We start from the raw sequence: 24,005 nt of genomic DNA on the forward strand, positions 1-24,005 counted from the left end.
GTTCCTGAGGAAGATCCCGACACGGAGCTGCACCTTCCGGCCCGCGGGCCTCCTGGCCCACGTGACTTGTGGGCCCAACAGGGACCCTTCGGCTTAACCAACCCCTCCGTGGGGCCCCCCGGACCAGTCCCGCCGGTCCTTCCTAAATAAAGCTCTTTGGCTGACAACAGGCCGCCGGCCTTGACGCACGGCAAACCCCTGCTCGGAACGTTTCCCAGGGCTTGGCCCCTTGCCCGCAGTGCGGCCGGAGGACGTGGTGGGGGGGGGCTTGCTTGTCCCTGAGACCAGCACGGCCGTGGGCAGACTGATGTTCGGAGAGCAGCCGCCCGCACGGCCCTCGGAGGGAGAGGTCTGTCCAGCTCTGCGTCGGAAGGGGAATTTGTGTGAGCCCGAATAACCCAGAGCCCAGATGACGCTCGCACCCGGCCGGTCGGGGCCTCGGGCGGCTGCCGTGCGGCTCGAACCGGAGGCTCAGGGTGCCTGCCGGCTGGGCGCAATCATTCCCATTTCACAGCAGGGGGAGGGAGTCCGCCCTCCCCACCCCGAGGAGCAGCCTGCCGGTGAGGGTGGGGCCCGGGGGCCTTCCGGAGGCTGGACCCTTGTCTTTCTACCCACTGCCCTTCTCCGCCTGTCTCTTTAAAATATGTCACTATGGAAATTGTCACGCCGACCAGAGCGTATGATGTGGGGTCCGTCCCGAGGGCTCACAAGAGACAAGGGTGCAGCGGCCCCAGGAACGCAGGGCAGCCCCCAGATGGATGCGAGCCAGACTCTGCACCTGCCACCAGGTGCTCCATGGGCCCTGCCCAGCCCATCGGGCCGGAGGGGAGCCCCGGGCCCGTCCCTGGCCTCTCTGAGCCCGGGGTTTCCCTGCTGTCGAAGGGGAGACGGCCTGCACCGCCTCGGGAGCCACCCCTTCAGAAAACCCCCCGGGGGCTGTTCTGACTCAGCAGGAGCCTGCCCCAGGTCCCCTCAAGCTTCTGTGACACCATTTGGTGGAATGAGTCAAAACACGCAGAAGGTTCCCGCTTAGGAGGCAGGCGGCGGGCCGGCCCCGCTCTCGCCTCCCCCAGCACAGCTGTTGCGGCTGCACCAGCCCCAGCCCCATCTGCCCGCCTGGCGCCGTCCCAAGGCTGGCGGGGGGGGGGGGGGCTGCCAACAGACACGGCCGTCGTACCGGGGTCGGGGCAGTGTGGGCGCCGGGACCCAGGCTCCTGCCCTCCCCGTGCCCCTCGGAAGCGGCCCAGCTGGGGCTGGGGCAGGGTGTGGACGCCGAACCCTGGGCTTGCCCCCAGTGTGCGCCCGCTGGCCGGCGGCTTCTAGCTGTCCCGGGACCGTCCTCTATAAGCGTCTTACCGTGGGATGCGGACAGTGCGACACTGCACTTCGGAGCAGAAATGTTTCTTGGGGCCAGAGGAGCCCCTCCTTCAGTTTCAGGCAAGGTCAGCCTCCCCGAATTCGTTCTTCACACAGAGAGGGTAAGTCTTGGCCCAAAGTCACTGGGGTTAAACCCCGGCGTGCCGCCCTCTCTGTGGCCCCCACGGCCTCTCTGGAGTGCACGTGGAGTCCCTTGACCCTGAACCCGTGCCCTGGGGTAGGGGTGGTGCCAGGACCGAGGGTCTTCTCCCTGCCGTTGTCTCCGCGAGAAACCACGACCAGTGGGTTTGGGCTCCTCCTCGTGACGGGGGGAGGCCCCCGCGTCTGGACCAGCCACGACCAGCAGCGCTGCCAGTGAGGGACAGGCCTTGGGGACGGACTCTGCCTCCTGGCTGCCCCCAGAGAGCCGCTGGGCACGGACACAGGCTGAGGCTCTGTGCAATGAGCCAGCGTCCGTGCGTGAAAACGGGACTCCCCTCGTCAGGACCCAGGCCGCCCCCTGTGCTGTAGGGAGCCCCCTGCCCCCAAATGAGGTCATTGTTATTAGATGCATTTTCTTGTTCACGTTGGGTAGAAGGCCCCAGAGCATCAGCCCAGATCCTTATGATGGCTGGTGCGTGTGGGAAGGAAATGGACGTTGCAGAGGGTCTGAAGGAGACCTTCACCCTGGGCTGGGGTCTGAGGGTGCAAGTCCGACTGACATTATGCAGGGCGGGTCCTGAGAAATGGGGTCTTGGGCCCCCGTAGCTCAGGGAAGCACCAGACAGCACACAGGAGGTCAGCCTGGAAGGAGAGGCAAGCAGGAAGCAGTAGGCAGAGAGACCTGTAAGAGAGCCCAGCATCCTCAGGCAAGCACCCTCCGTTTGTCAGGGGAGTGCTGAGGCCACGGCCGGCAAAGGACCAAGCCCACAGCCCGTGGGCAGGAGGCGGACACACGCTGGACCTCAAACCCGAAGGTTGTACCCACCCCCTCCCCAGCTGCTGCATGTCCGGGACATGCTGGGAGGCTCCTGTAGGTTCCCCCACCCCGTCTGCCAAACGGGGGAGACCAGGGATATCTGGAGGAACCAGGTTGGGGCCCGTGTGGAGCTGCCCGGACGGGGTCGTAACCCCAGCTCTGTCCTTAGCTGTGTGCTTTGGGCGGTCACTTAACCCCTCTGTGCCCCTGGACGGAGTAACACGTTTTAAGTTTTCCTTATGGTTATTAAACAACAGAACAACCTCACAAGCTGTCGGAAGGATTACACTCAGCACTGGCTGTGTCCCTGTCCTCCCTCCGTGGTTGGGACGGGATTCCAGGCCGTGGCTTGTAGCCAGCGTCTCAGGGCTGCCAGCCGCACCCAGCTTTGGGAGGGGTTTGCCCTTGGGGATGGCCGGTCCACTTGTGTATTGTTGGCCCACCTCCCCGAGAAGGCCCCCCAGTACCGCAGCGGCACCCACAGATGGTAGGATAGGCAGAATGTTCTAGAACACAGTGAGCATCAGGTTTCCCACCTGTGGAGGAAGGGGTGGACTGACATACACAGAGAGCAGGCCCACTCGGCTACACCGATGCCCAGGGCAGACATGGCTAGTCAATCTCTGTCCACACCGATGCCCAGGGCAGACATGGCTAGTCAATCTCTGTCCACACCAATGCCCAGGGCAGACATGGCTAGAGGATCGTGGCCCTCCCTCCCTTTGAGTCAGCCAGAGCCCCCAGCCTCTTTCTCTTTCTCACGAGCGGCCCTGATGCCCACCACTTGGCTGCACCTGGCATGTGGGTGGAGACCTATGGGCCCCTCAGCCTGGACAGGCTCTGAGAGCCAGCCAGCTCTGACCATCTCAGCATCTACAAACCAGAAAACCCGGGGAAAGGGATGGGGCCACCGTTCGATAGCCACACACATCTGTGGGAGGCGGGGTGTGCCGTTCTGGGTGGAGCGTGGACCCCGAGGTGCCCCACGAAGGAGAGAGCCGGGGCGTGGCTGTGGAATGTCCTGGGTCTGAACTCTCCCTGCTGGTGCGAGCCCCAGGACCTTGGACGTGCTGTGTCCTCCTATGTCAGTGCAGGGTCGTGCGTCCTCGGCCGTGTCCCTGAGCACCTCGTGCACACGCCGGACTGGACAGGGCAGCAGGGCCGCGTGGTTGCAAACTGTGGTGTTGGCTGTGGAGGGGGATGGTAGGAAGGGCTGGTGAGGGGTCGGGCTGGGGTCCCCACGAGGCGACTCCGAGCGGGCTCCAGGCTCCAGCAAGGCAGGCATGAGACAAACGTCCTTAAGCAGCGGCTAGCTCGGATCCCCCGAGCCGGGCCTTCCTGGGTGAGATCCAGGCCTCCATCCCTCTGGCCGCCTCCCTCCCCAGCAAAATGGGGCCAAGATATGAGGGGGCGCCCTGAAGGCCCCTCCTCCCTCTCCCATGACGAGGCAGAGTCGTGGGGCTGGGGGCAGCCTGGGGGGCAGGAGGGTGGTGGGGACAGAGGGCATGCGGGAGGGGGCTGCTCCTTCCTTGCTGAGAGCCGGAGCGCCCCGGGAAGAGGTGCCCACTCTCCAGCGCCGGATCGGGGAATCCCGGCTGGCGCCGTGCCACCACCCCCCTGCCCCGCTCATCCACCAGGAGCCAGACACATGCCGGATCCGTGCCAGGCTGGGGGAGGGACCGCACTCGGCTTCCCCTACTCCCAGCCATCCTTTCTGCTGCCTGCGTGTAATTAACAGAGTAATTAAAAACAGGATGAGTTAATTGGTATTCATTTATGTGGCAGATGTTTTTAATTGAGGCAGGAAACAATTTACCTGTTTACATAAACAATGGCAAAGCCAGGCTTGTAAAACACATTTTTAAAAATATTTTCCTCCCCCTTCCTAAAAAGAATTGAAATCACTTGGTCTCCCCTGCGCCTCGGTGTGAGAGCCGAGCAGGCCCCGCCTCGAGGGAGGCCGGGCGGGGGGCGGCGCAGGAGGCTCATGCCAAGAGGAAACATCTGTTTAAAAGGTTTGCTTCCAGAGGAGGCTGTTTTCTTTAAATGCAGAGAGAGGAGGTGTTGTTCCCAGGTCGTGGGGACACTGGCTGCCGGTGGCGCCTCCCTAGGGGGCTCTGGGCAGCAGGGGACCCCGAACCGGCAGGCAGGGGTGGCACCCCTCTGGGTGGGGGGGAGGGGAGGGCCTCCCTCTGCACAGGCAGCTTTGGCGGCTGGCGGGGGTGGTGGGGCCGTGCCTCCGACGTGGGCACCAGGCACCACGTTCAGTAACACGGAGTGGAAGTCCAGATTCGGGTCCTCGGCACGCGGCCACCTTGCTCGTGGTGCACGTGGCGTGCAGCCCTAGAACCTTCCGTTGTCCCAGGAGGTCTCAGCGAAGAAGGGGGCTGCGTTGGGGCCCCGCATGTGCCGGGGGGCAGCGGCCCGGGGCCGGACCTTGTCCTCCTCCTCTAAGGGGTCTAAGACGAGCCAGCGCGCGTGGAGAGCTCCCAGGAGCGCCTTCGAGGGCGCGCGCGCTCGGGGGGTTGCCTGTTTACAGGTTGGTCCTAAGTTGGCGCTTACTGTATGCCTGGCAGCGGTGGTAAACCTGATACGCACTTGCTTTTGCTTGGATCCCCTGTTAACTGTCCGAGGAAGAGTGCATTATCCCCGGGGTGCAGGGCTCCAGGTGAGGAGGCCAAGGCCCCGCAGCCCGAGCGCGGCCTCCAGGTCGTCTCTGGGGAGAACGCCCACGGAGAAAGGCTGGGCGTCGAACAGTGTGACTCGTGGGTGCCCGTGTTTGCCTTGTCCTAGAGGGTAAACCCACGCAGGAGTCCATATTCACGGAAATGTCTGGAAATACCTGGAGGGCTCCCCGAGGACTGGCCACAAAGGCTGGGGAGGGGAGGGGACCCCTTTCCTCGTCCCCGTCCTTGCTGGTGGAGCGCTGCGGGAGCAGGGTTTCCCTACCTGCCGATGACAGCCCGTCTGGCGCCCGGCGCAGGCTCACCCTGGGCACGAGGCGGACTTCTCCGGAAGTGGGTAGATAGCGGGTCTTGTGACCAGGTGGGAAAGCTTGGCTGGAGGTATGCGGCGAAAGCACAGAAAGCTCTTTGCACTGAAAATGGGACGTGTGATGCCCGTTGGCACCAACTTCGTGGTAGGAGTCTGGGCTGTGCCTTCTGGGTGACGTACACCTGGAAATTCTGGGACATTCTGACGGTTCCTGGGGCAAGAAGATGGAATGTTCCAGGATCCACCAGGGAGAGGGCCCTGGGAAGACAGTGTCCCAGAGCTCCCAGCTCAGGATGCCCAAGGAGTGTGACCAGCAGCCGCCCGGAGACAGGCTGGGTTCCCTCCCTCCTGGACGTGGTGTGAGGCCACCCTGCCTCCAGGCCTCTCCTGCATTGTGGGCGTTCAATCATAAAATCAACCACAGCTGTAGCCATCTGAGGAGGTGAGCAGGGAGCTCAAGCCCTGCTCCAGGGCTGTGTGACCTGGAGGCAGGACCTGAACCTCTCTGAGCATCTGGGAAGTGAGGGCAGTGAGGGCCCAGGTCCCTGCAAGGCTGCCCTCCTGCCTTCCCAGGGGCTCTGCCAGAGGAAGCGTGACCTCAGCCAGGAGCCCCCAGACCCCCATGACGGCAGAGGCAAGAGGACCACCCTGTGATGTCGGGGGTAGGAGCCCCTGGAGGCCTGGGGCTGCTGCCCCCAGGGTGGTGGGTCTTCGCAGGTCTCTGGGTGGGGCCGAGAGAGCCACAGGTCCGCCCCTTCCCGGGTCCTGGACCCACAGGTGCATCGAGGCGAGGCGGTGCAGGCGGACCCGCTGCAGCTCAGGCGCACCTGGGGCGGGTCCCTCCTGCGTCCGTGGGGAGGGCGCATCAGTGCTATCCTGTGGCACGGCTGGCCCACCTGCGTCCCCACGCCCCGGCCCGTCCAGCGCCTCCTCCTCGCACCTGCTCCCATTTGGACATCTGCTTGCAGGGCGTCTCCGGGGGCCCCTCGGGTGCTGTGGGCAGGGGACGGTGTCTGCACCCGTTGGAGGCGACCGTGAGGCTCCGAGAGGCCGCCGTGTCCTGGCGCCTCAGCCCGGTCTGCATTTCTGCCTCTCGTGGGCAGTGACAGGTGAAGCGGCTCCACACGGGTCACGGCCGTTGTGCGGCTGGTGCTGGTAGGAGGAGCATCTGCCACTTAGGAGAAAGGCTCTCGGTTGGACACCTGCAGGATAAAGCGCCAGACCCTAATTATTATTTAGCATTCATATGGGCGGCATTATTATTTAAAATTTTGGCAGCTTTCCTCTGGAGAGTTCAAGGTGATATGCAGCCAATTTGCACGTTTTTCAAACAATGAAAACACTTTTGGGATCCGTTAAGCCTTCCGTGCGACTCCCCGCCAGCAGCTGACTCCTAACGGCTTGGCGGGGTTTTCCAGACCCTCCACAGCCGGGCTGGACCTCCCGTCCTGCCCCTGCGAGCACTCTCCGCTGTCCCTCCAGCTGCCGGCTTCAGTCGCTGTGCCCTGAGCCTCTCTCCAGGTGTGCAGACCCCACAGCCATCAGGCTCTAGCTGCGGCGTCACCTCTCCCTAGAAGCTTCTCTGGCACCGGACACCCCAGCCCACGGCGGGTCCAGGGCCGTCTGTGGCACTGCCCACTTGACCCGCCACCTCGGAGGGCGGCCTGGCTGCCCGACATCTGTGGACCCGTGAGCTCCCTGGATTTCATCGATCCCTCTTCTGAGCAATCTGTAGGAGTGTTAGCCGTATGTTAACTTACGTGCCGGCTGGTAGTTACCTGCCTGTCACTCATCGTTACCGTCTCCTCCGTGGTGGGACGGCTGATGCTGGTGGCTCGCAGGTAGTTTAAAAATAAATTGAGGGCGTGGTTTAAAAGGGGTGGTGGCTGGCTTGAAGGGAATGCAGACGGAAGGAGGGCTTGCCCCCTTTCTCCCCAAAGGCACCTTCTGATTCCTTTTAGAGATCCTCTGAATATATATTAGATCACCTTTATTTTTTTTTAAAGATTTTATTTATTTATTTGACAGAGAGAGAACAGCGAGAGAGGGAACACAAGCAGGGGGAGTGGGAGAGGGAGAAGCAGGCTTCCCGCCGAGCAGGGAGCCCGACGCAGGGCTCGATCCCAGGACTCTGGAACCATGACCTGAGCCGAAGGCAGACGCTTAACGACTGAGCCACCCAGGCGCCCCATGAGATCACCTTTAAAATATTCCAGGGGTTTTGTGCAACCTTTCTTGGGGTCACACCCCACAGACTGCCTGTGCTGGCCCCTGCCCCGCACTCTGTCTCAGCCCCTCCTGGGAGACAAACCACTACTGGACTCTCCTGTTCAGATCTTAGTGCACGTGTCCTTTACCCTGGGAGGCCTTCGCTGACTTTCCCCCCCAGCCAGGTGAGGCACCCTCCTGGGGTCCCCGGCCCCCTCCCATTCTGTCCTAGCCAGGTGTGTGTGTGTGTGTGTGTGTGTGTGTGTGTGTGTGTGTACAGAGCAGCTGTGGGGCATTCACTTAATGGACACATGCTTAATTGTCAGAACAACATCACCCCCAGTGCACAGATGAGGAAGCCAAGGCTCAGAGTGAGGAGGCTTGAAGGCCACCCAAGGGATGAGGCCTTGAGCAGAACTCTACCTGTCCAACCCCAGAGCTGGGCTCTTTCCACTACTGCACAGATCTGTCTGTGAGTGTCCTGGGAAGGGATCATCTGCATCATGCTGAAGTCACAGCACCATCCATCTACCCACCCACACTTAGACTCATCCACCCGTCCGTCCACCCATCCATCCATCTGTCTATCTACCTGTCCACCCATCCATCCATCCATCCACCCACCCATCCACCTGTCCATCCATCCATCCATCCATCCACCCACCCATCCACCTGTCCATCCATCCATCCACCCACCTCCCACTCACTCATCTTTCTATGTATACCCATCCACCCGGGCAGCCATGCCACCACATTCATTGTGGGAGGCACGACAGCCCAATCACACTCAGGTAGGTGTGCAAGTATGCAGATGGGCACTTCCCCCTGGTGGCAGGCATGCATGGGGGGATGGGAGGGGACTCCAAGAGCTCTAGGACTAGTGCTGGGCGAAGAGGGTGCCCCTTCCTCCCACTGCCCCTCCCCCTAGCAGGCGGCCCGATGGCAGGGCGCCTCCCCAGCAGCTGGGCGAGGAATGTGCTTCCTTTGTGTGCCAGCCACAGGGCGAGGAGGCCCGGCATCTGGATCGTGTTTGCAGCCCTTTGGAGAGCATGGAAGGTTTTCATTCCAGCAGCTTTGAGCTCTCCACCCTCCCCTGACTTTTAACAATTTGCTTCATGCTGGGATGCTGTAAAGACTGGGATGCAGAACTATCCACAGAGCTCGGGTCTGAGAAGGTCTCACCGACCCCACTTGTTTGGGGTGGTTGGAGCTCTGGGCTGTGTGGCCCAACCAAAATCCCAGGCTCTTCTGGAAAACAGAGGCAAAGAACTTGCTGGCTCTGAACCGCTTTCTACCCAGGAGCCATGGTCACGTTCGTGTCTGGTCATTTTTCTGTGCCTGAGTTTGTTTTCAAGATAGAATTGCATGCGCTTGTCCCCTCTCGATGGGCATGGGTCACTCCCGTGTCATTAGATAGTGTTCCATGGGCTCATTTTTGGGAGCTAGTGGGTGTTTAAGTACCACACATGGAAGTCCACGGCTCGAACTCGCACAGTGTGCCAGGTCACGAACGTTGCCTGAGCTGTCCCGGGCCCTGGGCCCCTCGCGGTCTCTCCGTCAGGGCGACCAGCGTCCTACAGTCAGAGGCCAGCACCACTTGGCCTGTTTCTGAACCCCGTGTAAATGGAGTTGCATGGCATGTGCTCTTGGGGTCTGGGGTCCGTCGCTCCGCTGTACGTGAGATTCATCCGTGTTGGTGCACACGGCTGTACGGTGGTTTATTCCCTTGCCGTCTCGTATACCACGACCCATTTGCCCCTTCAGCTCTTGATAGATATTTGGATGGCTTCCAGTTTGGCCTTTTGACAAAGCGGCTGATGCGTATTCCTGTTCTTGCTCTGATGCCCCCGTGTCTGCACCCAGCGGTGAAATTGCTGTGGGGCCTGTGATGATGCGAGGAGATACTGAAAAACAGTTTCTGCGGCTAATGTACCTACAGCACGATTTCTAAGTCTGCGTCGTATTGCGTCGACCCGAGAATTTCCTTAACGGGCCCTCTACTGGGGCCCCCCTGTTGTCACTCTCATAAGCAATGCGGTGATAAACGTTCTCAGAGGTAACCGTCTGCGTGTGTCCTTGCTGGTTTCCCGAGAACGCATTCCCTAAGGTAGGCGTGCCTGTCCACGCTGAGCCGCCCCCCCAGGAGGAGTGAGGAGCAGAGAGGCAGGAGTCTCAGAGGCAACTAACACTTGCCATCTGTGTGATCTGATCGGCGGGATTGGCAGGCCCCTTCCAGCTCCCACATGTTGTGGCTCTAAACACCCAAATGTATCAGTTAGCTATTTCTGCGTAACAAACCACCCCAAAACTTAGCTGCTGAAATAACCACCGTTGTTTGGCTCACAGTTCTTTAGGCGGGCAGTTCTGGTCCCACTGGGCTTGCTTTTGGGTCTGTGGTCAGCGGCTCTGCTGACTGTGGCTGGGCCCCTCGCACGACTGGAGACTGCCCCATGGGAATCCTCCAGCCGGCTGGCTGGACAGCAGAGTGGGCGCAGCTGACACCTCTCGTGTCCAGGCTCAGAGTTGGCCGACATCACTTCCACCGCATCCAGAGCAAGTCCCAGGGCCGGCCCGGATGGAGGGCAGGGATGTCTACTCCATATCGAGTAGATGGGGAGAGCTGTGGTCGCACTGCGAGGGGCCTGGGTCATTTTGTGATGCGTCCACCTCGTGGGTGGAGGGAGGTCTCGGGTACCATAACCATGCTTATTGCTGTGGGACAGGCTCCAGACAGCCCCCAGTCCTCGGATACTTCACACCGCACACACAGGGGAGCTACTAACTGGAGCCACTTGGCAGGGGCAGGTCCCCACCAAGCCCTGCCCAGGCGCCGTCCCGCCACACGGAGCCGAGCTCATGCACGAGGAGCGGATGGGACCTGGGGCGGCAGGAGGGCAGCTGGGGACGCTGGCTCTCTCTCGCAGGCCAGTCAGCAAACCTTCAAAGGTCTGCTGCAGACCTGCAAAGTGTCCGGCGCTGTTCTGGGCTCCATCTGGGGCTTAGCAGTGCACAGAAAGACAAGAACGAGAAGAAACACAGGATGAGCGCAGGTGCAGACCAGTGCTCCACGGAAAAGCAACTCAGGTGAGGTAGTGGACGTGTAGGGGCGAGGGGGCAGCCCTGCAGGGGTGTCAGGGAAGGCTTCTCTGAGGAGAGACCTGAACCAAGCCTGACTGATGAGAAGGAGACAGCCCTGTGAAGATCTGGGGAAGTGTTCCAGCAGGTGCAAAGGCCCTGCGGCAGGACGGGAGTGCTGGACAGGAAGGAAGAAGGGAGGAGGAAGGAGCCGGAGTGGGGAGGCATGGAGGGAGCCTCCGTCTGCCTGCCCCCATCAGAGCCTAGAGCAAGAAGGGGACAGTCGTGCCCCATCTTCCCAGGTCTTGATGAGCCCAGGTTCATCTGTAGAGTGTAAATGTGCCACGCTTTCCCAGAGATGCTGGGAGGAGACCGGCAGGCCCGCTGTGTCTGGGATGAGGTCTCTCAGCCTGGGGCCATGTAGCCAGCTCATAAGGGGTGAGTGAGCCCAGCCTGGGGGGCACTGCTGGGCTGGGGCTGGAGGGGCATTCGGGTGAGGTTGTATCTGGTCCAGTTGTATTTATCTCGGTGATAGAAAGGACCTTCCTACCCAGGCCAACCGGCTCCCTCTCACTGCTGATGGGATGTCAGCAGCCTGGCCGCTACATGGTGTCCCCTCTGTGGCTGCAAGGGGTCTTTACTGTGCCCCGACATTCTCCTGCGGACCCCCTCACCCTGGGACAGAGGCCACTGTCAGCCCTGTGGGTGGGCTCTGCGCACGTCCACAGGGAGGGACGAGCTCTGTCTGCCACCAGCCTTAGAGCTGTGGGCACATCTGCAGTGTGACCCAGGGCAGGTGACATCGCCACTGTGTGCCTCGGTTTCCCCACTGTACCTTGGGGCCCTAACAACACCGCGTGGCTTTTTCAGGACAGAGGCTTTCAGACCTAGCGTGCGAGCAGCTCTCGGCAAAAGGGAGCCAGTTTGCGATCAAAGTTGGGCAGGTGGCCGGCGTGCGGAGGACAGCCCTTCCCCCGGGACCCCTGCACAGGGCCTCCTCGGGGCCCCACGCGTGTACGGCAGGACGCCGCTTGCTGAGCATGTGCACCGGACGCTTTCCACGGGTCACCCGCTGCGACTCCTCAGGGTGGGCTCTGCCCTCCCCGCGTCGCAGGTGTGGGCACCAAGGCCCAGATGAGAAAAGTCGCCGGTGTTCCAGCCAGGAGACAGAGACGGGCGTGAGCAGCCATGGCGGGCTTGCCACTTTGGGAAGCCCTCCTGGGTTCCTCGTCCAAGACCACCCCCGCCCCAGAAGCGGGAGTTACGGGCCCCGTTTTTCCATCGGGTGAACTGAGGCTCAGACATGTGCTGGGGTCGTTTTCCCAAGTTCACAGTTGCTTGCAGGGCAGGATGGGAACCCCGGTTTCCTGACGCCCGGCCCAGCTTTGTTGCCGTGGTGACCTGCGACCCTTGCCTCCGGCCCCACAGGCCCAGGGGGTCACAGGGCCCTGGGAGCAGGCATTCCGGGGGGCTCAGCACCGTGCAGGGGGAAGGGTTGGCAGGTGGACTCAGGGCCAGAGGGATGGCCCCGAGGGCTGGGCGGGAGGCTGTGGACGGACACGCTCGGCTCGAGCACTCGCGGGGGCAGGAGGCTCACCGCGACCACTGGAGGGGAAAACAGTAATCCCCGTGTTTTTGTATCATGACTTTTTCATGGGGGCGGTACACGCTGTAATAGAAAGCAGATGCGGGAAGCGCCTGGAACTCATTAGGGCCGCACCCCCCTGACCGTCCCGTGTCGCTTTGCTGGGGATCAAAGACAAGCCTCCCCTCTGACATTGGCCTTAGCAGAGTAGGGGGGGCACCCAGCCTCCTGGTCAGACCCACCCGTCTGGACGTGGAGGGTCACCCACTGTCCTGGGTTTGCCCCAAAGGCAGACAGCCCCCCGAGCCCCATCACCTCTCCCTCAGCCTGGTGGCCCCTGTCCGTCGCTGCTCACAGACCTTCTGAAATGTGTCTCTTCCTAGGGGTTCATGCCTGATTTTCCTGTTTGTCACACATGCACCCACGGGAGGCCCCCAGTCAGGGAGGTTTCTGAGAAACCCTGGGGCCAGGAAAGATGCTCCCCAGGCCAAGGCCAGGCCGACTGGGGTGGCTGTGAAGGAGGAGGGTCATTGCAGGGGCAGGACCATGTTTGCAGAGGTCTGGGGGCTCCTGCTCTCTGCACCCCGCACCCCGGGCACCTGGCCGGCTGGCCGCTCTTGGCCGGGCCCTATGGGAGCTGGGAGCTGCCTCCCTTGGCCCAGGCCCTGCACCGAGCTCAGTGGCCTCCGAGACAGTGACTCTGTGTCCATGGTGGGGGACCCCCCGCATCACGCGCTTTGGGACCGTTGTGTGGGGATCTTCCCACGCAGCCCGCTGCCCCTGTCTCTTGCGTGGCTCTCCTGCAAGCCCCTCTCGTGGACGCTGAGACCCTGGCGGCACTGAGCACTCGGGAGGGCGGCTCTGCAAACCGAGGGCCGCTGCCCTGACCCACAGAGCTGCCCCCTCGGGAGACCGCGTGGGAGACCGTGTGCCTGTCCCCAAGCCAGCGTCCTGTGCTCGGCCGTGCTGTTGGCGGTCTGAGTCCAGGGAGCCGTCCGGTGGGTCCTGCCCTCGAGGGGTGCCCAGGAGCAGCCCTGGCCTCGCCGTGGGTTGCTCCGCCTGATTTCCCTGCAGACACACTGTGGTGTTTTGTCCGCGTGAGTTTGGGGTCAGGCTGTAGGGGTCGGGCGATATGTGATCAGAAGGGGCTTTGGGCCCGATGCAGGGCTGCTGCTGTGATAGGAGGTCGGTGGGGGATCAGGCTGTAGGTGTTGGGCGATGTGTGATCAGAAGGGGCTTTGGGCCCGATGCAGGGCTGCTGCTGTGATAGGAGGTCGGTGGGGGATCAAGCTATAGGGGTTGGGCGATGTGTGATCAGAAGGGGCTTTGGGCCCGATGCGGGGCTGCTGCTGTGATAGGTCAGTGGGGGATCAGAGCTCTGTCGCCCTGTTGAGCTGTGGTCTCGGGTGAAGCCCCTGACCTCCCCGCCCTCGGTGTCCTCGTCTATTGAGTGGGCAGTCCTGCCCTGCTAGGCCAGGGCTTGGCCACCCAGAGGCCATGCCTGGGAAGGAGGCGGCACAGAGGGGCCGCGGCTGTGCGGGCAGCTTGGGGAGGGTCGCGGGTTGCCCCGTGGGCCACACTGGTTTGGACCCGATGGGGAAGGAGGTCGGGAGCCACGTCGGCTTAAAGAGAGCCCGTGACGCTAGGGAGGCTGCTCTCAGTGAACTGTGCCTCCGTGGACTGTCCTGCTTGTAATTCAGCAAGTATTTATTGAGCACCCACGTGTGCCCAGCACTGTTCTAGGCACTCGGTCTTACTGAGAGAGAGGGTCACCTTGGGGCAAAAACGCAGAGGGTGTGAGCAGGCCATAAAGGAATCTGGGGGGAGGAATCCGTGGCAGAGGGAATGGCCAGTGCAGAGGCCCTGAGGTAGGAGCAGCTGAGTAGGCTCGACGACAGGCAGGCCAGGCACAAAGGAGCCGGGAGCACTCAGGGTCCTGGTTGAGGGGCAGGGGGGCCATGGTGCACCAGTCATAGGACGTGTGTCTCAGAGGGGCCAACCTGCCCCTCTGGTTCCTAGGAAAGCCAGGCGTACGGGTTTACCTTGGCCAGAGTTTTAGAATATTGGCCTGCTGCCTGGCCAAGGGCAGAAGCTGGGAATTCAGAGACGGGCCCCACCCCTGGCTCTGCCCTCGCCCCCACGTGGAGCCCTCCCTTCTTGGGGGACAGTGAGGGTGGGCTCCCCGTCTGTCTCGCTGGGGTGTGGGGCACACAGGGAGGCTGGTCCTGGCCAGACGACCTCGAAGGGGGTTTCTCTTCCTTTTGCTCCTGGAAGGGAGGTGTGAGGTCTGAGGGATGGGCAGGCACACAGTCAGGCCCCGTCGAGGACATTTGTCTCTTCTCGGCCTCAGCAGAACCGCGGAGATCACTGTGCACGCTTCACACTCACGCTGCGTCTCCTATGTACGGATGCGGACCCTGAGGCTGGGGGGCAGCCCCCATGTTCTGCCCTTTACAGAGGAGGTGCAGGACCCCCGCGCTGCACCCCAGAGCCCCGCCCACCGGCAGCCCCGGGAAAGCCTTCTGCTCTGATACTTCCGAGGCTGACCTCTGTCATCCTGGGGACTCAAGGGGCACTCGGAACCTTGGGGGCCCCTCCCCGGCCTCCTGGGGGCCTCGGGAACCCATGCCTATGTGCCAGCTCCAGGAGAGGGGTCTGGGGTGGGGCTGCGTCCAACCCAGGACAGCAGACCCTGGAGCAGGGCCCTTGCATCCCAAGACCCCAAGGAGAGAGTGGCTCCTGGAGCCAGACGGCCTGGGTGCGCAGCCGGGTTTCCTCACCTGCCCCCCTCATAGGCTTGTTGCAGGGTGAGCTGAGCTGATTCATGTGAAGTGCTCGGGTCCAGGCCCAGCATGCCGTCAGGACTGGATCACCGTGGCTTGGTTACCTACTGTCGGAACCCATCCCTCCCTTCCTACTTTCCCAGGACCTTTGTAAGGGTCAGATGAGGTACCAGCAGAAATCAGACTCTAAATGATCAAAGCAGGGGCTTGTTATTTCCAGCAGCTTTGCAGACTGGAGGCGGGCAGAAGAAGGTTCTAGAACCCCAGGGCTGGGAGCTCTGGGCTGTGGCCAGTTCTCAGCCAGGCAGGGCAGGCTGGGAACCACAGGCAGACAGGGACAGTGATGGATGGGGTGGCTTGTTCCGGCACATTCCATGTTCTTTCCCACCGGCTCTGCCTGGCTTGGAGAGCAGCTTCCTCTGTGGTCGGATTAGGGACATTCAGCTGGGGACTGGATACGCCGTCTGGGAAAGATGCTGGGTCTCCCATGGGCCTGTGGCGTGCGGGCCAAGGTCTGGGAATGTTCCCAAGGGTGGGAGGCAAGGTTGGGGGCGGGGGACCCCTTTGGCTCTTCTGCTCACTAGGACGCCTAGACGTGCCTTGACTGCTGCCTGCCCAGACCCGCACCAGGACACCAGCGGCCCAGTGCCAGTAGGCCCCCTGCCCTCTGGGAGGCCGGTGGGGACTGCCACAGAGAAAGGCTCCGCGGGGTGGCAGATGGGGGATCAGAAGGGGGCGGGAGGGGGCCTGCAAGCTGTGGGGCTGTGGGCCGGTGGGAGTGATGCCCAGGTCATGGCCAGCCCCCTACTCAGCTGTGGGAGCCAGGCAGGTCGCCCGGCCTGTCTTGTTTCCCCGTCTGAAAGAGGAGAGGAGTGCCGTCGGCCTCCGAGGGTCGTGGGGAGGTCACACAAGCCAGCGGTCTGGGCCCTTCACGTAAGGAATGTTCTTTTCCATGTACATTGAGCTCCCTGGCTATGGGCCCCTCGCTTCCCGTCTGCCTACCTCTGAGCCAGGACCACGGGTGGGGGCCCGGCACTCCCCCGGCTGTCCCCGCCTGCGTCGGCACGAGGCTGCTCCTCGGGCTGAGACGCTGCTCGGGCTCCAGGACGGCTGGTGGGGACCCCTGGCGTCGGGTGACGGGGCTCGATGTCCCTTCCCCAGACTCCGAGCTTTCCTCCACTGGCGTGATCGGCCCCTCACTTGGCTAAGGCAGCGTTCTGCACTCACCAAGCTGGGCCTGGCGGGTTGCGTGGAAAGAACCGCGGTGCCTTCACCCTGGCTGCCCAGGGAACTGGGAGGGGCACAGGGATGCTGGTGGCCGCGTCTCCTTTCTTCTTCCTGGGCGTGCCGAGATCAGAAGGAGCTCCATGCTGTTGGGAAGATGGTCCTTGCACTCATCTGCCCGAGTTTGGACACTGCTGACTCACAATGAGGGACCTCTGACCCCAGGCAGCTGCCCCTCCTGTGTGCTGCTTGGCCCACACATCGTTCCGAGGCAGCGTCGGGTCAGAGCCCAGGCTGGTGTCGCAGGTGATGGCGGCACCGTGGGGGCCCGGGCTCAGCCCTCTGCCCGGCACCCTCTGTGCTTCCGGCTCTGAGACCTGAGCAAGTCACTCGCCCTCCCTGAGCCTCAGCTTCACCATCTAAAAATGGGCATGATAACCAGCCTGTCGTGTGGAATTCCTAATAAAAATCGGTCCTTGGGGTCACTTCACTTTTCCTGACCTGAGGGGTAGACAAGCTAATGCGTGTGAGGCCCTGCATAGGGGCAGCGGATATCCTTATTATCATATATTAACATTATAAGGTTTGACTAGATCTGCCTAACCAGAGCCCCCTAAAGGGAGCTTTTCCAGGGGAACCCCCATCGTCAGGTGGAGGGTTTGTGGGACTAAGAGCCTCGAAGCACCCCAGAATGAGGAGTGTGGGAGACAGAGGCCTGGGTGGGTGTGGAGGGGACAGTCGGAGCTCGGGATGGAGGGCACAGGTCAGGCCTAGCCTGCCATTCCCAGGCCGGGTGACCCTGGGGAGGGCCCTGACAGTGCGTTTTGCGGGGGAGGGCATGGGGATTCTACCAGACGCTGTGTGCAGAGCATGGGGGTCAGGACACTGGGCAGGGACGTTGAGGGGACCTGAGAAGGAAGGAGGAGACAAGCGGCCTCACAGGACCTGCCCGGGGTCTCCAGGTGGGTCTGGCCTTGCCAGGGAGCTGAGCCAGGCCTTGCTCACAGCCTTGGCGGGAAGCAGGACTGAACCCCTCACTGGCTCCCGGCACCCAGCATCTGATGGAGGAGCCCATCCCCTGCACCCCTGCACCCTGAGCCCAGCCAGCTCCTGTGGCTATGGGTGCAGGGTTCTGCCTGGACAGCCCCATGCTGGCCACCAGCCCGTGAGAGCCACGGGGAGTCTGAGCCTCGCTGTGGGTCTCGGGGGGCCAGGGAGCAGCCCTTGGCTTGGCAGGCGGCCTCGAGAGGGGGCAGGGCAGGAAGCCAGCGCAGGAGAACAAGGCCGCCCCAGTCCAGCAGCTCATTACCGTTTGCCCACAGGCTGCAGGGGCTGTGGGCCAGTCGGCTCGCACACAGCCTGGGGCTTTGGGGACGGGGAGGAGATGATAGGTAAGGACAGTGACTGTAGCCCCCGCCACCCGCGATGTGACCGTGGCGGGTGCCAGGCCTCTGCTAAGTGCGTTTCTCCCTGTCTCCTTTGATCTGTCCCGCACACCAGGGAGGTGGGCAGTTGGTGAGCGAGGAGTGAGGCTCACAGAGGCAGTGACTCGTCCTGGGGGGCAGCTTCCAGCTCCCTCCAAGCCTGGGCCCTGAGTGGACCCCCCCTGCTGTCCCTGCTCAGCCGGCCCCTCCAGCCCCGATGCAGGGAGACCCCAGGGAGACGCCTTCAGACCCCCATCGCCCCTGCGTCCTGCTCTGGCATCGAGTGCCCCAGCCTTCTGGACGTCCCCGCCCCACGCGCTCCCTGCAAACAGGTGGACCAGAAGGCAAGGTCATCCCGCGCGGGGCGACGTTCCAGAGGGCGAGGAGCTCAAGTGTGGGGGCATGTCGCCTGAGGACGTGAGGCCAGAGCGGAACCACCGGCGGGGTGCTCTGGGTGCGGGGAGAGGGGCGAGGGTTGCGGTGGACGGCGGCCCCGACGGGGCGGGAGGGCGGCCTGGGTCAGCAAGAAGCCGCTCGCGCAGTGGCGGCTGCTGCCGGGTGTTGGGCAGGAGAGTGGACGTGCGAGCTGAGGCTCGCTCCGGCCCCTCTGCCCACACAGCAGGTCCACGTGCACCAGCCCAGCCCCGCTGACCCTCCGGACCCTCCGTCCTGGAGGCCCTCACACGCCTCCTCGCCGAGGCTCCCGAACACTCTGCACATCCCTGCGGCACAAACACTGTTCCTGCCCCCTCGCCACACCTCCTCCGCTCTTCCCCGACGGCCTCCGTCATTTTCTGGGGTGGGGTCTGTGCCGACGGCAGCCTCCAGAGCAGGGTCCTGGCGCACCGTCCTTCCCTAAACCTCTGCCGAATTTCACTGAGCGCGTGCGTGCGCAGACTGCTACCCCCTCTGTCGGGAAATAAAGACTCAGAGAGGTGCAGGGACCCCCCAGGTCACTCAGTGAGAAGCAGCAGAGCCAGGACTCAAGGCGCCAGAGACTCGGGAGGTCCCGCACGGCGCACCTGTGCCCCGGGGCTGCCCCCCCCACCCCCTGCAGCCAGGTCTGCATGCCAGCCCCGCCGCGGCCTCTGGAAGAACATGGTGCACTGGGGGCAGGCAGGCCTCGCAGCCCTGCAGACCCGCATGACCCTGCGGGGCGCGCCCAGCCCCCCCGTGTGCCCGCGGCAGACACCGCGCCTCTCTGTACCTGAGAGCGAGGGCTGGCCAGGGCACCCCCACCCCCGGGGCCTCCGCGAGAATAAGGAGCCGCGAGCGTTTGCGTGTCTGCTCAGGAAACGGGCGGCCTCACCTTCCCTTTCTGCCACGGAGGTCGCGGGTGCTGGCGGGAGCGGCCTCTTCCCCTCTGGGCGCTCAGCGGGCGGCCCTGGGCTGAGTGTCCGCCAGCTGGATTCTCAAAGGGCCCTGCTGTGTTGGCGCCCAGCGCCCGCGGTCCCCACCGCTGGCCGTGCATATCACACAAGCGCCCGGGGAGGGGTGGGCGGCGCGGACCCGGCAGGCTCCCTCTGCTCTCTCCGCGCCGTTTGTCCTCAGCGTGGAAGGGCTTTGGCAAGTTGGAGCCGGCCACGTGCCTGAAACGCCCCCCATGCCGGCCGGGGGGACTGCCTGCCCCAGGGGCCTGGTCACTCCCAGGGCTGGCCAGCACGGGTCTGCACCCTGCAGGGGTGGCCCAGGGCCCACAGTGGCCGGCCACATTTGCCTTCTTTGGTTGTCACCAGCGACTGGCGGCCGGCCCTGCGGCCAGGCACGGCGTTGACGGGCCCCCACAGCTGCGGTGCACGTGTGCCCGGCCGTCAGCTCCCTGGCAGGCGGGCTGCAGGGGGGCAGGGCGCCCAGCGGGAGGGAGGCCAGCGGCCGCAGCTGAGTGGACAGCAGGTGCGGCGTGGCCCGGGTGGCCGCTAATTACCGGCTGCTTCCCTGCTCCGGGGGGCCCAGCGGGGAGGGGTCTTCTTCACTGTCAGCCCGCGGGGCCCCGGCGTGCAGAGGGCTGTCAGAGCCCCGACGGGCATCTCCGCTCTGTGAAGGGGGGGTGGGGGAGGGAGGGGAGGCTGCCGCGGATCGGGCGCGAGGTAACAGTAAATGCCATCTGTCGGCGTTATTAATCACCACCCACAGAGGCTGGCTGCCCCGGGTGCACATGTGTGTCTGCGTCCGTCCTGTCCTGCAGGGCCCCTGGGAGAGGGGAATGGGGGAGAAGCAGAGGACGCGTGAGATGTAGCCGCCTAGGGGCAGCTGACAGGTGCGCAGCCCCGGCCCCTGGCGAGACCCCGTCGGCGTTAGCAGGGTGAGCTCGGGGCAGCGGCTGGGGCCGCGTGGGCGGTGCCTCCGTCACAGGGAGAGCTCACCCACCCTGACGGCTCGAGCAGCTGGGCCGCCCCAAATCCCAGCCACTGCCTCTCTGGTTTTCCGGCCTGCCCGGGCACTGGCTCAGCCGAGTTTAGACACAGGGGGAGGCCCGGGGCTCGCCGTCCTCCAGCTGCAAAGATGACCAGCTGCTGGCTCAGGGTTTGTGTGGCTGGTCAGATTTGCCCAGAGGCCCTTTCCTGCAGGCCCTGCTTTGTGGGGGCCCCGGGGCTCAGGGCCCTCAGGCCTTGGTATGGGACATCTCCACACCTGACCCTTAGCAGAGCATCACAGACCACATGGGAATCTTGACAAGGTCAGGGGCACACGACCCGTCGGTCTGTGGACCACATATCGAGTGGCAGGCCTAGAACAGCGTGCATTACCCAGGCGAGCAGGTGGTTAAATAGGGGTTTGCCACCCCAGAGGGTCTGCCTCCCAGGCCTTCCTGGGAAGACCTCACCCATCCAGGGCAAGCCTTTTGACATCTGAGAGCTGTCAGGGCCCTGGGACCCATGGTTTCTCCAGGAGGGGTGTCCAACCACCTGCAGCCCCCCACCTGGGACCTTGTTAGAAATGCAGATTCTTGGGCCTTCCCCAGACCTGCAGCATCAAAAACGGGGTGGGGAGGCTGGCATCTCTGCACACGCCCTCCAGAGGACGCTGACGGAGTTAGTGTTTGTAATCCGCTGCCTGGGGAGTGCCCCCCAGCCCCCGGTCTGCTGGGGAGTAAACCTAAGCCCCCCCAGAGCCACGCCCCAGTAAGGACCCCAGTCCCATTCCCACTGACCCAGGATTCTCCCAGCTCCGCCCTCCAGCCCACCTGAAATGGGCTGCCCCACGCCTGCCCTCTGAGCCCAGGTGGGAGGGATGTCAGCCGCCTTGGAGCACAGCTGAGGCTTGTCGGGGGCACACTGGGCCCTGGGATTGGGACCAGCTGTGCACAGAGCCGGGGGCCCCCCCCCCCCGGGTGCCCGCAGCACAGGTCCACACCCGTGGACCCTCGCGTCCCCTCAGCCTGCTTCACCGTGCCTCTTTTTCTCTCCTCCCCGCGGCCCCCTGCAGTGGACAGGAAGGACAAGACAGCAACGATGCCCGACTCGCCTGCCGAGGTGAAGACGCAGCCCCGCTCCACGCCCCCCGGCATGCCGCCCCCAGCGCCTGCCGCGTCCCAGGGGGCCACCCGGCTCCCCTCCTTCACGCCTCACACAAGTGAGTAACCCAGGGCTGGGGCACCGAGTGGGCAGAGTGGAGGTCCCCTGGAGCTGTGTGAGGCTCCGAGCATTACCACGAATCAAGCCAGGGCTGGGGGCCCTCCGCCCTGAACCCATAAACGCCCACCGTTGGGCCCTTGAGAGGGAGGATCTCATCATGGCTCAGAGCCTGAGCCTCAGGTTCAAATCCTGGTTCTTCTACTTTGTGGCTGTGTGGCCTTGGGTAAGCTACTTAACCTCTCTGGACCTGGCGTTCCTCATCCATAATTCGGGGCTGGCCACAGTCCCTGCCTCAGCGAGCTGCTGTGAGGACAAGTGAGTTAGTGCAAGTTCTTACCCAGTGACAGCACATCGTGAGTGTTTTGTCAAAGCTCTTACACTTGGAGCCCAGAGAGGGACAGGGAGAGCCCTCCCAGCACCCAGCAGCTTACTCGAGGGCTGCGAGTCCATCAGAGGTGGCCCTGGCCTCAGCGGAGCTGGGCAGCCAGGCCACAGCGGGGTGTGAGGGTGGCCAGGACCTGGCGTCAGCCGGGGGCCCTGCTGCCGGGGGATGTGCAGGGCAGGCCGGCCCTTCGCCCAGTGTCTCCCTGGCCCTGGGCTGACCTGGGGTGAGCATCTGGGCACACACAGTGTCTCTGGGTGGGCTTCCACACCACAAACACCACTGCTGACCTGTTGCTTTGACTCAGAAAAATCGGGCACTCAGTGACTTTGGGGTCTTGAGCATTTGGGAGGAGACGCCAGCCTTGGGCCGGTGGGGGGTATGGTATCCCGAGCCCCCCAAGACGAGGGGCTTAGCAGTGTGTCCTGGGCATTTCTGGTGGGTAGTGGAGAGAATCTGCACGGCACCTGCTCCCCCCACATCCAGAGGCCAGAAAGCCCCACACGTGGGGAACCCTTCGCCAGGTTTGAAACCCAAGCAAAGCCCGTCTCTGGGAAGGGAGCCTCGAGTGCCTCAGCCTGGTGGTTCCTCAGACAGCCTCCCGCCAGCCATAGCCCAGGTGAAACCGCAGGGCCCAGCTCTTTTCTTCCCTGTCATCGGAGGCCGGGCAGCCGGGGACCATGGGGCTTGGCTGTGACCCTGCTTACCTCTGGAGAAAGGTGCTGCTTTCAGCGGTCAGGCCAGGCTTGGCCCTTGTCTGTAGGATGCCGGCTCTGAGCGGGCCTCCTGAGCGCGCCGCGCCGTGGGGGGCAGGTGGAACGCACCAGCGGCTGCCCGTGTAGTCGGAGGCAGACTTCCCAGCACACTCAGGAGCTTAACAGCCAGCACCCTCCCCGCACCTTCCCTCCACAGAAGGTCCCAGGTCCTCCTCCTCAGGCCGGTCTGTGCCAGGGTCACCATATGTAATGGAGACCGGAATGAACCCCAGACCTTTCCTTCCCCAGGAGGGGCCCAGGAGAGCGGGGCCTCACACTGCGGTAGCCCTGGGCGTCCAGGCTGGGGTCGGCCTGCAGGGGCTGGCTGGGCTCTCCTGTCACGCAGCTGCTGGCCATCGGGTCCCCTCTGCCTCTGCCGTGCGGACCCCGCCCTCACCTCGGGGCTGGACCCCTGTCGGCCACAGGCGGAGGCTCCCACGGCATTTAACCGCCACTAGCAGCTCCCAAGACACAAGGCCGTGGGCCCTCCTCCCAAAATGACGAGCCCACCCTCCAGGGTCTGGTGCCCAGGCAGAGAAGCCGGCGGGCCGTGGCCAGCGTGACCGAGGCCTCGGGGCCACTTGCCTGGCTAGGAAGGGCACGTCGCCCTCGGCCTACTTTCCTTCTTGGCCCAGGACCCATGCTCCCGAAAGCGCCGGTCTGGGAACCAGATGTTCCAGGTTGGGGACAGGGGTGGGGTGTGTATGTGGCTCAGGGCCCCCCTCACGGCCATCTGTCCCCTCACACTGGTGCACCACGGGCTCACGTTTCTGGAGGGGAGGGCCTGGCTCTATCTGGGGCATGGACGTTACAAGAGGCTGATGGTTCCTTCTACTCGAAGCCAGTACTTTAATGTCATTGAGCTGCTGGGGTGTCCATCTGGGTCTCTGGTCCCCTCCAAGGGGCCTCGGAGTTGTGCGAAGTTGTGTGGAATTCCCAGAAAGCCGTGGTTAACTGCATCATGCCCCTGGCCGCCGGGGGTGGGAGCCTCTCCAGCTTCCCCAGGAGCAGCCTGGGAGCCACGCAGGCCAGAGACTGACCTTGAGCCGTGGCTCAAGCTGGTTTTCCTTGCCTGATGACCGCCTGGGCACAAATTCATGCTGGAGTTGAAGCCACGGTATGGCTGTGGCGGTGGTCAGGATGGCTGAGATGGCTTGGGATGCCCTCAAAGGCCCGTCCTGCCCTTGATTACTCCCTGTGACGGGGGGCTCACTGCCTGTCTGCAGTGGTCCAGCCCATCTGGCCTCGGCTCCACTTACTAACTCCAGCTCGGACAGATCACATCTCTGCCCCCTTGGTGCTTCTTCCCTTCACGGTGGCTAAGGGCTGGGCCTTGCTTTCCAACCACCACTGGCTTGTCTGTCAATGGACCTCACGTCTTGTCGGCTTGGGCTCCGGGTCCCTTGAGGACGGTGCCAAGTGGGGTTATAGGGCGCCTTCCAGGAAGAGAGCTTTTTAGGAACCAAGGTGTCCCACCCATGCCGGTTGGAGACACTGCAGGGCTTGTTGAGCTCTAGAAGGTCCTCCCAGATATGGCCCTAAGAGACCCCCCAATACAACCCCGTTATTTTACGGTAGAGGGACTGAGGCCCAGAGAAGAGAATGGACCGGCCCAAGGTGGTGACAGAGTCCCAGTCCCCAAAACTGCTGTGGAGAGGCAGAGGG

The 24,005-nt window shown here is 63.4% G+C and overlaps 1 protein-coding gene across 3 annotated transcripts in view; it reads left to right on the forward strand.

Moving 5' to 3' along the window:
• CBFA2T3 (CBFA2/RUNX1 partner transcriptional co-repressor 3) overlaps nucleotides 1-24,005 on the forward strand; it is a 92,085-nt gene that overhangs the window by 42,968 nt on the left and 25,112 nt on the right. For all 3 annotated transcript variants that reach the window (XM_036119705.2, XM_078063370.1, XM_078063372.1), the window contains exon 2: nucleotides 21,055-21,201. In XM_036119705.2, the coding sequence (XP_035975598.2) occupies nucleotides 21,055-21,201 (147 nt within the window). The remainder of the gene's footprint in view (nucleotides 1-21,054; nucleotides 21,202-24,005) is intronic.

The sequence above is a fragment of the Halichoerus grypus genome, chromosome 15 (genome assembly GCF_964656455.1).
Source record: "Halichoerus grypus chromosome 15, mHalGry1.hap1.1, whole genome shotgun sequence".
Classification (NCBI taxonomy): domain Eukaryota; kingdom Metazoa; phylum Chordata; class Mammalia; order Carnivora; family Phocidae; genus Halichoerus; species Halichoerus grypus.